Raw genomic sequence first — 12486 nt, 5'->3', positions numbered from 1 at the left:
CTCAATATTTATGATACTGCCACCAACAACAAAACAAACATCCCAATCGAAAAATGGGCAGAAGACCTAAATAGACATTTCTCCAAGGAAGACATACAGATGGCCAAGAGGCACGTGCAAAGATGCTCGACGTCACTTATTCTTAGAGAAAGGCAAATCAAAACTACCATGAGCTACCACCTCACACCCGTCAGAATGGCCATCGTTAAAACGTCTACAAATAACAAATGCTGGAGAGGGTGTGGAGAAAAGGGAACCCTCCTACACTGTTGGTGGGGATGTAAGTTGGTGCAGCCATTATGGAGAACAGTATGGAGGATCCTTAAACAACTAAAAATAGAGTTACTATATGATCCAGCAATCCCACTCCTGAGCATATACCCGGACAAAACTAGAATTTGAAAAGATACATGCGCCCCTGTGTTCACAGCAGCACCATTTACAATAGCCAAGACATGGAAGCAACCTAAATGTCCATTGACTGATGAGTGGATAAAGAAAATGTGGTATATATAGATACAATGGAATATTACTCGGCCTTAAAAAAAAGAATGAAATCATGCCATTTGCAGCAACATGGATGAGCCCAGAGATTATCATACTAAGTAAAGTATGTCAGACAAATACCATATGATATCACTTTTATGTGGCATCTAAAATATGACACAAATGAACTTATCTACAAAACAGAAACAGACTCATGGGCACAGAGAAGAGACTTATGGTTGCCAGGGGGGAGGGGGTTGGGGGGAGGGATGGAGTGGGAGGCTGGGGTTAGCAGATGTAAACTATTATATATAGGATAGATACACAACAAGGTCCTACTGTAGAGCACAGGGAACCATATTCAATATCCTGTGATAAACCATAATGGAAAAGAATATAAAAAAAGAATGTATAGGTAACTGCATCCCTTTACACCTGAAACTAACACAATATTGTAAATCAACTATACTTCAATAAACAAAAAATATTTACCACACTAGAAATGAAAACGGAGAAATCTTTTAACCCCAGAACGCACAGCCCAGCGGTCCTCAGAGTAGGAGTGCCTGGAAAAACCCCTCTGAACACACATGCGCACGAGAGTGAAAAAGGCAGATCGCATCTTCGTGGAATTATCAACATAGCACTGAGTGTGCAGGCCTCTCGGAAGGAGCTTGGTAACCTCCAGCCGTCCCTGGACCGGCTGGCGGAGGAAGGACTCCAGACCTGGGCCCTCTTGTAAAATGTCCGGCACTCCAGATGCCCCTCCCGGAAAGGCTGCTCCTGGGCGCTCCCCCCCACACCCACATTGGGTTTCGAGCGCCCGAGTCTATGTGGCCGGACCACGTGAGACCTTACAGAACCTTTGGTTTGACCATCTGCTGGGTGAGAAGTAGTGCCTCGTTTGGCCCTTGATGTTTCCTTTCCCCATGTTTTGATTACTTTTATGCGGAAAAGATGCTGCAGTACTCCCAAACCTAAAACTTCACAGGGTCGCTCCGCCTCGACCACCCAGTAGCTCCGATTCACCTTTTCTCCTGCCTTCCCGGCCTCTCCCCTGTTCTCTGAGCCCCAGGACCACTAGTGCCGAGAATCTGCCCTGCACTGGGTGAGGCCCGGAGGCCGTCCAGATAGCTCCAGCTCGCAGGGGCGGCGAGGGGCACTCACCCAGCTCGTTCATGGCACGGCGGTATTCCTCGTCGAAGGAGAGCTTCATCACGGCGCAGGTGGCCTGGCAGATCTGTGGCTCGATGGGGACCGGGGCTGTGGGCAAGGGGACCGGGTCAGAGCCCTTCCACTGCAGGAAATGTCGCCTGGTGGGTCCCCGCCCCTCCCTGCAGTCTCCACCCTGCAGACCTGCCAAGACCTGGAGCTTTACAAAGTGCTGCCCGCCGGGCGCGCGGGGTCACCCCCAGAGCATCGGCCCCTCTGAAGTGAACGAGGAGGGGCCTGCCTCACCCAGCCTGGTGCTTAGCATCTGATACTAACTTTGCAGGCGGCCCCAACAGCTAGGAATCTCAAACTCTGCCCCCGCCTTTCGAGGGTTAACTACAATCTTTCCATTCAATCAACGACCGTTTCTTGAGCGTCCACCTTGTGGCTATCCCTTTGCCAGTCTGTCTTCACAGGTTCCCAGGAGGCCTCAGCCGGCGCGTGGCACAGAGCAGGTGCCCGGCAAAAGCCATAGGCCGCTGTTACTGCCAGCGGTGCTGCCCTGGCACCTGGGGAGCCCAGACTGCCGCCCAGCGCACAGAAGCTGCTCACTCACTCACCGCCGCCGGCGCCGCTGCCCTCGGGCCCACCGTCCCGGGCCTGCAGCCAGTCCCAGCAGGTCTCACAGTAGGCACGGATCTGCTCGAGCACGTGCAGGACGCGCATTTCCTTGCGCGCCAGACCCTGGTCCGGCTGGGAGAAGACGATGTTGTGCAGCGCTGCGTTGGCGCGCATGCGCGCATCCTTGGCTCCCGGCGCCCCTGGGGTCCCGTTGCGACCCCCAGCCCCGGCCTCGGTGCCGTGCAGGATCTGCAGCAGCAGCGGCAGGCAGCCCGAGCGGCGCATGGCCACGCAGCTCTCAGGTGAGCTGGACATGGCGAGCAGCGTCCGTGCCGTGTCCTCCTGGTCACGCGTCGCCAGCATGGACAGCAGCCAGAAGACCACCTCCACCTGCGAGGGGCAGGAGATGTCAGGGTGGGGAGCCCCGCCTGGCTCACCTGGCCCCAGACGGGCCCACCCGCACTCCCCCTAAACGGATGAGAGTCCTATGACTTCAGCCCAGGAGAATCTCTTGCTCACCCCACTACCCTCACCCTGCATCCTCCCGGGGAGCAACACACACACACACACACACACGCACACACCACTGCAGAGATGCCCCCAGCCCATGAGAGCCAAATGTCCACCCCATCAGCTTCACCAGTACTCCTAGGGGTGGCCCCCTACATCTAAGTCCAGAGTGCCCCTCAAATACACAGAACAGGTATCCACACCCACGCCAGGCTCCGCACCACAACCCAACCTCCCGACTCACTCTAACTCAGGATGACCCTCCCACACCTGGGGATGCTTTAGGGAGGCCTGGAGAGGGAGGGGCCTTCGAATGCAGCAGGGATGCAGGACCCACTTCACTGTGTATCCCAACCCAGCCGGCCGCCACTGCCCCCACCCCGCCTCTCAGCATCCCCCCCCGGACTCCCCTCACCTTGCTGTTGCCCGGCTGAGGGGCACCATCCTCAGGGTGCGTGGGGACCTCGGCCTCTGGGTCCTCATCCATCGGCATCGACTTCACTGCCAGCAAGGCCTGTGGGGAGAACGCCAGGCCTGCGGGTTCCGCCCAGGGGCACCCCACAAAGCGCCCAGGCTGCTGATGCCTGCCCTACCCCCACGACGATGTGGCGGGGGCCGCAGACGGATTCCTGAACCCTGGGCAGGGCCTGGGGGTCTCCCTGCTGCCTGGGGCTGTCACCACGCACTAGGGCTCTGACTTCGCCCCTCCTGGTACCTGGGGCTCGGTCTGTTGCACCCGGTCCTGTGCCGACAGCAATTCCTTGTCTATCTGCTCCAGGCGGGAAGCACGGATCTGCGTGGGAGAAAGGGCACACTGAGGAAATCCCACCTGGCTCCGACTCCGCCCACACTCCCAATATGGCCCCTTCCCCAGTCCAAATCCTGCCCCATGCTGACTCCACCCAGTCCCTGGTTTGGCCCCATCCATTGCCAAAACCCCACCCTGGGCTCTGACCCCGCCTCCTCCTTGATATGGCCCACCCACTCTCAACACCCCCACCCCCACCCCCAGTTATCTGACTCCACTTCCTGATCCCACCCAAGGTCCAACCCTCAAGCCCAGGCTCTGGCCCCGCCCACAACTTAAACCCCAGGCCATCCCTCCGGACCCACCTATTTTCTGACTTGGTCCCGCCATTTGACTGTCAACGCCCAAGTCTTGGTCAGACTCGGTTCCTCGCACTGGTCGCCCCGTCCCTATCGTTCTGGGACTCTGTCCTCTGAGCCGGGGTCTGCGCTAAGCCCCCTATGGCTCCGCTCACACTCCGCTCTTAACTCTGGCTCCGCGTCCTGCGTCAGGCCCCACCCGCAGGAGTCTCTGTCCTCTGATTCGCCCGCAGGCATATAACCCCGCCCATTAACAATATCTGCGCTCCTCCCACAACAATATCTGCGCTCTGATCCTCCCGCTGGTGTATGGCTCCGCCCAGGCTCCGCCCCAGCCGCACCTGCGCCCGCTGCACCATCTCGTCCGAGGTGCCGAAGCGCTCCTCCATCAGCGAGCGGATGTGCTGGGCTTCGAACTCCAGCTGCTGCCGGATCAGATCCATCTGCATCGAGAACTGCTGGGAGGGGCGGGTGGGCCTCGGTGAGCTGAGGGGGGGCGATACCCGGGCGAGGGCTGGGCCTCCGCTCCACTCCGCCCCCCGCCATGGGCGGGGCGGGGCGGGGCGGGGCGGGGCACTGCAAAATCCCGGGCAGCTCCGCGCGCTCACCGTCTCCACGTGCGGGAGTTCGTCCAGGCGCTTGGATAGGCCCTGCAGCTGCGAGTAATACCAGAGCTTCTCCTTCTCCTCCTTCTCGATCTCATTCAATAGGAAACACCTGGCGGAGGGCCGGTCGGTGGACGCGGGCTCACAGAGCGGGAGACGTTGCCACGTGTTTGTTTACCCTGACTTTTGTAATCACTTCTGGGGTGCTTACTGGGTGCCAAGTTTAATAGGTAGTGTGGCAAAGTCTCGCCCGTGGTGCCCCTGGCACTGGGGTGGGGATGGAGTGCAGAAATTATTTGAAACTAAAAAAGGTAACTCCTTTGTAAATTTTGGTCCTCGGAGAAAGGCTCTGAGGAGGCTGTTCTAACAGCTCTCGAACACCGGCTAATCTCCCTCTAGCCTACACAGGGCAAACTTCAGGCTCGGATTGCTCCAGGTGCAGTAGAGTCTCCCTCTTCACACCCTGTGAGGAGACACTGCTATTTCCATTTTACAGAGCAGAAGTCTGAGGCTGGCAGGGGCTAGGGTTCTTGCTTGAGGTCAGACAGCAAAGCATGGACTTAACTCCAGGCTGCTCCAGAACTTCCCCGTCTGACCGCACACAACGCAGCTGAGCTGAGCTAGGTACCCAGACCCTGCCTCCTCCTTCTGGCCTCAAGCCCAGGTTTCTTGGGCCGCAGCCCTTTCTCCACAAAGGCTGCCTTGAGTCTCTCTGGCTCCAGGCCTGACTGTGAGCCCTGGCACTGGACACAGCCCTGTCCCTGGTGACGCCTGTGTGTCCAGGACCCCTGGGGACGTCTCCCAGGAGCCTTCCCCTCTGCCAGGAACACCCCCCCCCTTGTCCTCCAGCTGAGGTCAGTTGGGCCAGGAAAGGGGGCTGAGGCACCACATGGGGATGGGGCAGGGAGTGGGCAAGGGGGCTCATGATGTGGGTGGAGCCTTGTGACCACTGCCTGTGGCAAGTTTCCCCGCCGTCTCACCGTTCCCGGTCCAGTTCCTCTAGCAGCTGGATGGTGGCCCGGCTCAGCTCCCCAAAGCTGTCCTTGGAGGGCCCAGAGCTGTGCACCGGGCTTCCCTCGGGGGTCCGGGCAGTGGGCTCAGGGACCAGAGCCGGGGGCTGGAACTTGAGGTTGTACAGGCTGGTGATGTCCATCTGCAGGGCTGGATGGGCGCAGAGGGAGAGGCTGACGTCAGCACGCCCCCTGCGCCCCCTCCTCCCAGCTCCCTCAGGAAGCAGACCAGCGTTGGCCCCAACGTTTGGGGGGGCGGTCCCCAGGCCAGCCCCTCACCTTTCAGCTGCTCCAGCACCTCGGTCTGCCCCGAGGACACCAGCACGCGGGCCTCCTGCTCCAGCTTGCCCTGCAAGTGCTTCAGGACCTCCTGAACATGGAGGCCGGAAAGAGAGCGGTCAGTGGTCCAGCCCCCTGTGAGATGCCCCTGTCCTGCCTGCCCATCCCTGGGCCCAGCACCCTGGTGTTTGTCCCTGTGACCCGGGTCCACGTCCTCCGCCCAGCCTCCCCTCGCACCTTCATGCCCGAAGTTTCTGTCTCCAGCTTGGACAAGTGGCTTGAGTTATCCCGAAGCTCCTGCCTCAGGTGACTGTTCTCGGCCTTCAAGGCCTCCACCTGCCGCACCAGCTGCTCGTAGGGCGCCACGGAGCTCGTCATCTTCAGCTCCTGCAGCGCCTGGGCCCACAGGAGAGAGGGATGATCTGAGGGTCTGGGTAGGGGGCGGCCCTCGACCTAAGTTCCAGCCCTGGGTTGGGTCTCAGGCAGGGGTGGCTGGCGTGGACTGCTGCAGGCGGGATGGTGCTGGCCCAGGGAATCTGGGGGACAGACGGCCTGGCAGTTGGAGTGACGGACATAGGCAGGGACAACGGGAGACAGAGGGACAGAACTGTCGGAGAGGTGTTCAGACAGACAGCTGAACTGACCAACAGACAAGACACAGACAGACACTGGCCATCACTGTGGGGCTTTTAGACACACAGACGGACAGCCAGACAGTTGAAACTGGCAGGGGGACTCACCAGCCCAATGCCACCAGGCTCAGAGACACACAGCCAGAGAGAGAGAGACAAACAGACAGATGGACGGACAGCCAAGACCCTCTCCTGAATGAGCACAGCCGCCCAGAGGCTGGGTGGACAGACTACCAGCTGGCCCAGATGCTGGCCAATAAGAACGCCGTGAAGGTTCTAAGAAAGCGATGGACGGGCTGATGGTGGCCCTAGCAGCTGGACAGCCAGCCAGCCAGACACAAACCCACCGTAGTCATCCTGGGGGTCTGCAGCCCGGACACCCCCTCCAGCAGCGGCTGGATCCGGAGTAGCTACCTGCTCGGCCCTGATGCCCCTCCGGTCAGCGCTCTGTCCCTAGAGCCCCCGGAGGCCCCTGCCCCCGCCCCTGGAGCCGCCACTGCCACTTGCTCTTTGTGTGTCTGGCTGCCCTTCTTGCTACAGCCCAGCCTCCTCCCTCTGTCCAGCTAGCCGGTGTCTCCTCCCTGGCTTGGCCATCTTGACCGAGCCGTCCCACCACCGGCCCCCCTTTCCTCTTTGTTCCCTTCCCATCAGCCCTCACCCCCTCCCTCCGCCTTTGTCTGAGATGCACCAATGGCAGCCCATCCCCTCCGCCACCTCCTCCCTGGGAGCCCCCTCCCCCTGCCTGCCTGAGCCCCCTCCCCAAATCAGTCAGCCGCCCCTGCCCACAGGGGGGCACCTGCCCCTTCCCTCTCCCTCCACCACCGGGGCACACCCATTCCTTCACTCGCTCACTCATTCTCCCTCTCCTTCCCCCCAGGAGCCCCCCCACCCACTGTGGGCACAGCTGGGCCTGGAGTAGGGGTAGGGGGGGCTCGGGCCCAAGGAGGAGTCAGTCCATTCTAACCACTCAGAGGACCTTCTGCGTGCCTGGCCTTGTCATCTGACACCTTGTCACAGTCCTGAGCCTTGAGCCTCAAGGATCAGCATTCGACTGTTCCCAGAGAGAGAAACTGGGCCTGGGGGGACACAGCAGGCATGACTGGGACCCAGACACCGTCCTGGAAGTGGTCACAAGTCCAGGCAGTGCTGGAAGCACACAAGCCCCTCCCCCGCTGCAGGCCTCGGTTTGCACATCTGAGGAATGGGGAGAACTCGGTCTACCAGGCTTATCTTATGGGCCGACTAGAGGGCCAGGTGGGATGGTGGTCATGGAGCAGACAGGACAGTCCCATGGGTGACAGTGTGTCAGGTGGGGGAGGCTGGCGCCTGAGGACCACAGTCCCCTCTCTTACCCTGATACTGATCCTGCCCGAGGCTCAGTCGGGGGTCCCAGCTGGGGATCAGGACCCACTGGCGCTGTGGCAAGATCCCTGGGGTCCGGCTGGGGCCCTGTGTCCTGGCTGAGGCCACCATGCCATGCCCAGCCAGGGGGAAGCACTAGTCCCGTGCATGCCCCTCCCACTCGGCAAACCCAGACCCCTCCTGGGGCCCTCTCCCCAGGCTGCCCCCAAGGGGCTCTTCTGGAATGGCCCAGACCGAGCCTCAGACCTTTCACTCCCCCCACAGGAGTGACCCAGTGGTCACTCCTGCGTCCCCATCAGACTGAACTTGGTAGCAGGGCCACGCATCAGGCTCCCTCCCATTCCAACCTGGGTCCCCAACACCACACTCCCACCAGCCCCTCAAGCTCTACCCAGCTGGCCCCTCCCAGGGCAGCCTCGCCAGCCTCTTCCCGGCCTCCCACGATCCCCTTTTCATGCACAGACAGAGGGAAAGTTGCGAGTTGGATTCCATTTCTCCCCTGCGCCAATGCCTCCACGGCTCCCCAGTGCGCTCAGCATAAGCTGTGAGCCCTCTGCTTACAGCCCGCATCACTGCCACCGGCAGCTCTCTTTCCCCCAGGCCATTTCACATGCAGTTCTCCTGCCCGGAGCACCTCTCCTAACTCCTGCCATCGTCACAGGCCACCTCCTCCCTCCTGTCTGCCCCTCACCCCCAGGCTGCCTCGGGGGACCGCATCCGAGATGTGTGCACCGATAGGAAAGCACCAATAGCTAGGGGTTTTGTCTGAATGACAGTGAGGGGCCGCACTTCCTCTAGTTAAGCTGCCACCCAGAGAGGTGCAGCACCATTCCCCAAGACACGCAGTGGCTTGTCCGAAGACTCTGGGAGGTCTGGGTATTGACACCTGTGAGTGGGTGTTTGCATGGGATCAACTGCAGCGACGCAGACGCCCACCTCTCTGGGACACAGTTTCTCCTCTGGCTCCGCCCTGAAGAAACGGAGGCTCCAGCCTGTGTGCTTACAGGCGCGGCAGAGAGAAAAGGACAGAGACTCCGGCAAGGCGGAGGCCGCACCCGCGCTGCCCTCCACCCAGGGAAGGCGCCCGCTTACTTTATCTCACTGGGGTTGGGCTGGCTGCGGTGCCGAGGGCCTGGGGGTTCCTCCCTCCGCGCAGCTACGCCGGCCCCGCCCAAGTTCCCAGTCCTCCGGGGCTGGGGCGGCCGCGGGGCGCGGGCTCCAGGGCTCCGGGGTTTCGGCGGGGCGGACGAGGACTCCGCGTTAGACAAAGCCCAGTCCGGGCCTCGCCAGGCGACGCCGCCACTCCGGGCGCTGGGCGAGACCACAGCGCGCGGGGGAGGATGCGGGATGCAGGCGCGGCGGCCAATGGCGGCACGGGAAGATGGGCTGGTGCCATGGCAACAGCCAATGGCGGCCCGGGGCTGGGACCGCCGGCGGCTGCGGGGCTTCGGGCCTCCGAGCGGGTTCGGCGGGGTGTGTGTGTGTGTGTGTGTGCGTGCGTGTGTGTATGGGTGAATCCCCCTTAGGGAAGGGAGCCTCCCAATGACCATGACCTTGTGTCCTCCACTCCATTCGGGGTGAAATGGCGTTTCAGAACCTGCAGTGGCTGGATCTGCAGAATTTGAGTGTAAGCCATCCAGTTTTGGGTGTTACATCAGAACCTTAGGGTGGAGGGAGGGAAGCTCCAGGGGCGGGGCAGGAAGCCCCTCCCCACGGATACGGCCTGGCCTGGATCCGATGGGTCAGGGCAGGCCAGGGTTGGGGATCTAGCTGGACCACCCCGTCGAGCGTCCTGGCTGACATGGGGGGTGAGCGTGGGGGATGGGCAGGCACGCTGGGACCCTACATCTCTCCCTGTCCCCCTGCCTGGCAGAGTGTCAGCGCCTCCGTGACTCCATGGCCCTTCCTACATTCTCTGAATCTCTGACTCTCTGTGTCTGTCCCCTGTGGGACCCATAATTCACCCTTGCACAAGGGAAGCCAGAGGAGGGAGGGGGCTGGGCTCCCAGGAGTACCCGTCCCCAGCTGTCTCAGATCGTCAGTGGGTCCCCGGAGGCCACTTGAGGGTTTAACACCCAGAGGCCGAATCTGCAGCTGCAGCTCAGGCCGCCTGCTGCCCAAAGGACGAAGGAGACATGACATGGCTTTGGGGCTTGCCTCTGTCTTCTCTTGGCTGGGGGGCCAGGGCAAGTCGTTCACCTGGAGACCCTCAGTTTCTCCCTCTGTAAAATGGGGAGGTGGCTGCAGCCTTTGTAAGGGCTGGTGCAGGGAAGGACAGGACAAGAGGGGCAGCCAAGGACACAAGGACCACGGCTACCATGACGTCTCCTGTTGGACCAGCTGCAGGAGGCCCCTTGTGTCCCACCCTGGGACAAAAACACTGGGGGCGCCGAAAGAACTTGGACCTTGCGTGTTCCAGAGCCTCCGGAGCCAAACACAGCCGCCCCCAGCCTGTGGGACCCAGGAGTGAGTGCAATGGGCAGAAGGGCTCTTTCCAGAGGCTGGGAAGGCTGCACTAGAAGGGGACACCGGTGCTGGGCCTCTTCAGCATGAATCAGAGCTGGGCATGGGATCAAGGAGGGGAAAAGCATTCCAGGCTAAGGGAACAGCACATACAATGCCTGGAGCCAGGAGAGATCAGAGCCCACTCAAGGCATATGGACTTCGGTGGTGGGGCTGGACCAGGGAACTGATGAGGCATTTAGAGAAGGAGGGGTCCTGGGGCTGAGCTGACCACGGGAAAGCAGGGCAGACTGGGCAAAGCTGGAATGGGGGCGGGGAGAGGACAGAGCCCAGGGCCGACTTCAGCTCCACCTTGACCCCCCTGCATGACCTGGGGCATGGCCTCAGTTTCCCATTTTGTTCACTGGGAGGTGGTTAGAGAATCCCTGCCCCAACCCCCATGGGACGAAGTCTCAGCTCCCCCATCCAGTCTTAGATGCCACTGCTCTCCAGGCCCCTCTCAGCCAGAACGTTAGAGCTGGCAGGGGGCTTGGAGGGTCCAATGGCCAGTCTTGTCCTCATTCACAGGGGAAAACTGACGCTCAGGGCAGGGAGCACGTTGCTTGAGTTCATGCGCAAGCCCAGCCAGGCCCTCCCTGGGCGTTCCTCACCACTCTGGGTGGGGCTGGGGTCTGGAAGGTTGAGAGCACATGAAGGCTGAGACCCCAAGGCAAAATGCCCTTGTCCGCAAGCCTCTGGAACATCACGTCCCTGACACCACCCCAAATCCTTGACCCTGTAAATCTTTGAGCCACAGCCAGAATCGGGCATCACTGTAAATTCTAGAAAGACAAGAGCCTTCGGAACCCTCAGAGCCTCCCAGGACCCCAGGTCGAATCTCGGGGTGCCCAGGCCTAGTGGGGGGCCTCTTCCCAGTCTCCCTCCCTGGTATCGTCTGCTCCCTCTACCGCACAGGGCTCGATTCTCCCCATCGCCACCATAAAACAACGCCCCCCGAGCCTGGCACACAGCCAGGTTCATTCTTGGGCCTTCTGAGCCTGACCCCGGGCATCTCTGCCCCCTTGATTCGCCCCCCCCTTCCCCATTGAGCCTCCGCCGTGTCAGGGGCCGGGGGCGGAACCAGGAGCGTCCCCCGACTCGGAGCTGGATGGGGGTGGGGGACAGGGGAGCAGGAAGGCAGCAGGTGGTCATGAGATCACAGAGACGGGCTCAGGCTGGGTGACTGGGCAGGGCCCTGACAGGTGAGGAGAGAATGCCACTGGAGGTGGGGGAGGGGTGGGGCCGGCTGGTCCAGGCCGCGTCCCCGAATCCCGACCCGGGATTGGTCGCCTGACCACGGTTCTGGGCCTCAGTTTCCCGGGCGTGGAGCGGACGGGCTTGAGGCCCCTTCAGCACCGCGGACAGCTCCCGCCGGCCTCTGGGCTGTGCCCTCTGCGGGCGCCTCCGCCCCGCGCTCAGGCTCCAGCCCAGCTCGAGGCGTGACCTTGGGCTCCCCGCAGCACCCTCCCAGCCTCAGTTTCTCTTAAAGAGGGGATGTTATAGGCCCCGAATTCAGATTTCGGAGGCCAGCAAAGCGCTCGGGCCCGGTGGGATGGATATTACTATGGACATCCGCGTGGGCGAACATCTAAGTCAGCCCTACGCTCTGCGGCCAGAAGGGGAAACTGAGGCCTGGAGAGCTGTAGGGCGTGGCACAGTCCCCCACCCGCCCGCGCACGGCGGAGCCTCGGCAGAGCGAGTCCTCGCCGCAGCGCCCCCGCCGCAGCCCTCCCGCCGTAGCCAGTCTTCTGGTCTGCGCAATGAGGAGGGGTCCGGGGGTCTGTCTCGGAGGCAGAAGGCTGGGCCCGGCGTGGCCGCGCCTGCGCAAACCCGGAGTGGGGGGGGGGATTGTGGCTGCGGCGCGGGGGAGGGGCTGCCAGCCCTGCGAACAACCTGAGGCGGTTTCCCTGGCAACGGTCTCCACAGCGACTGCGCGAGACCCCAGACCCTTGGCGATTCCCTGCGCGTGCCCTTGCGCCTCCCGCTGCCGCGACCACCGTTCCCGCGGTCCTCACCCCATTCCGGGCTGCGGCTCTCCCGCCCCAGCCGCGCCCACGGCCAGACCCCACGCCCCGCGGCCGGGACCCCCGCGCCCTACCTGGTCCCCGAAGAAGGCCGAGTGCAGCAGGCTCAGCAGCCCCAGGAGCCCCATGGAGTCGCGGCCGCCTCAATCAGTCTGCGCCCCGCCCCTCGGCCGCCAGGGGTGGGGGTGGGAGGGAC

At 61.9% G+C, this 12486-nt stretch overlaps 1 protein-coding gene across 6 annotated transcripts in view; it reads right to left on the bottom strand.

The window, feature by feature from the left end:
* Window positions 1-12486, bottom strand: part of APC2 (APC regulator of WNT signaling pathway 2) — a 26478-nt gene extending 13992 nt beyond the window's left edge. Inside the window, exons 1-10 of one of the 6 annotated variants that reach the window (XM_033416819.2) lie at window positions 12365-12486; window positions 6008-6166; window positions 5771-5861; window positions 5462-5642; window positions 4485-4593; window positions 4218-4334; window positions 3485-3562; window positions 3185-3283; window positions 2259-2649; window positions 1654-1749 (exon numbers count right to left, since the gene is read on the bottom strand). In XM_033416819.2, coding sequence (XP_033272710.2) covers window positions 1654-1749; window positions 2259-2649; window positions 3185-3283; window positions 3485-3562; window positions 4218-4334; window positions 4485-4593; window positions 5462-5642; window positions 5771-5861; window positions 6008-6166; window positions 12365-12418 — 1375 coding nt within the window. In that variant the 5' untranslated portion in view covers window positions 12419-12486. Of the gene's footprint in view, window positions 1-1653; window positions 1750-2258; window positions 2650-3184; window positions 3284-3484; window positions 3563-3882; window positions 4042-4217; window positions 4335-4484; window positions 4594-5461; window positions 5643-5770; window positions 5862-6007; window positions 6167-6749; window positions 6772-6816; window positions 7021-8856; window positions 9142-12364 lie in introns of those variants that run through there. The other 5 variants (XM_033416820.2, XM_004285902.3, XM_049707328.1 and 2 more) reach the window with 5 other exon arrangements.

This window comes from Orcinus orca, chromosome 3 (assembly GCF_937001465.1).
Source record: "Orcinus orca chromosome 3, mOrcOrc1.1, whole genome shotgun sequence".
Taxonomy (NCBI): domain Eukaryota; kingdom Metazoa; phylum Chordata; class Mammalia; order Artiodactyla; family Delphinidae; genus Orcinus; species Orcinus orca.
The sequence above is the reverse complement of the archived record's forward strand: the minus strand, read 5'-3'. Positions and strand labels throughout refer to the sequence as shown.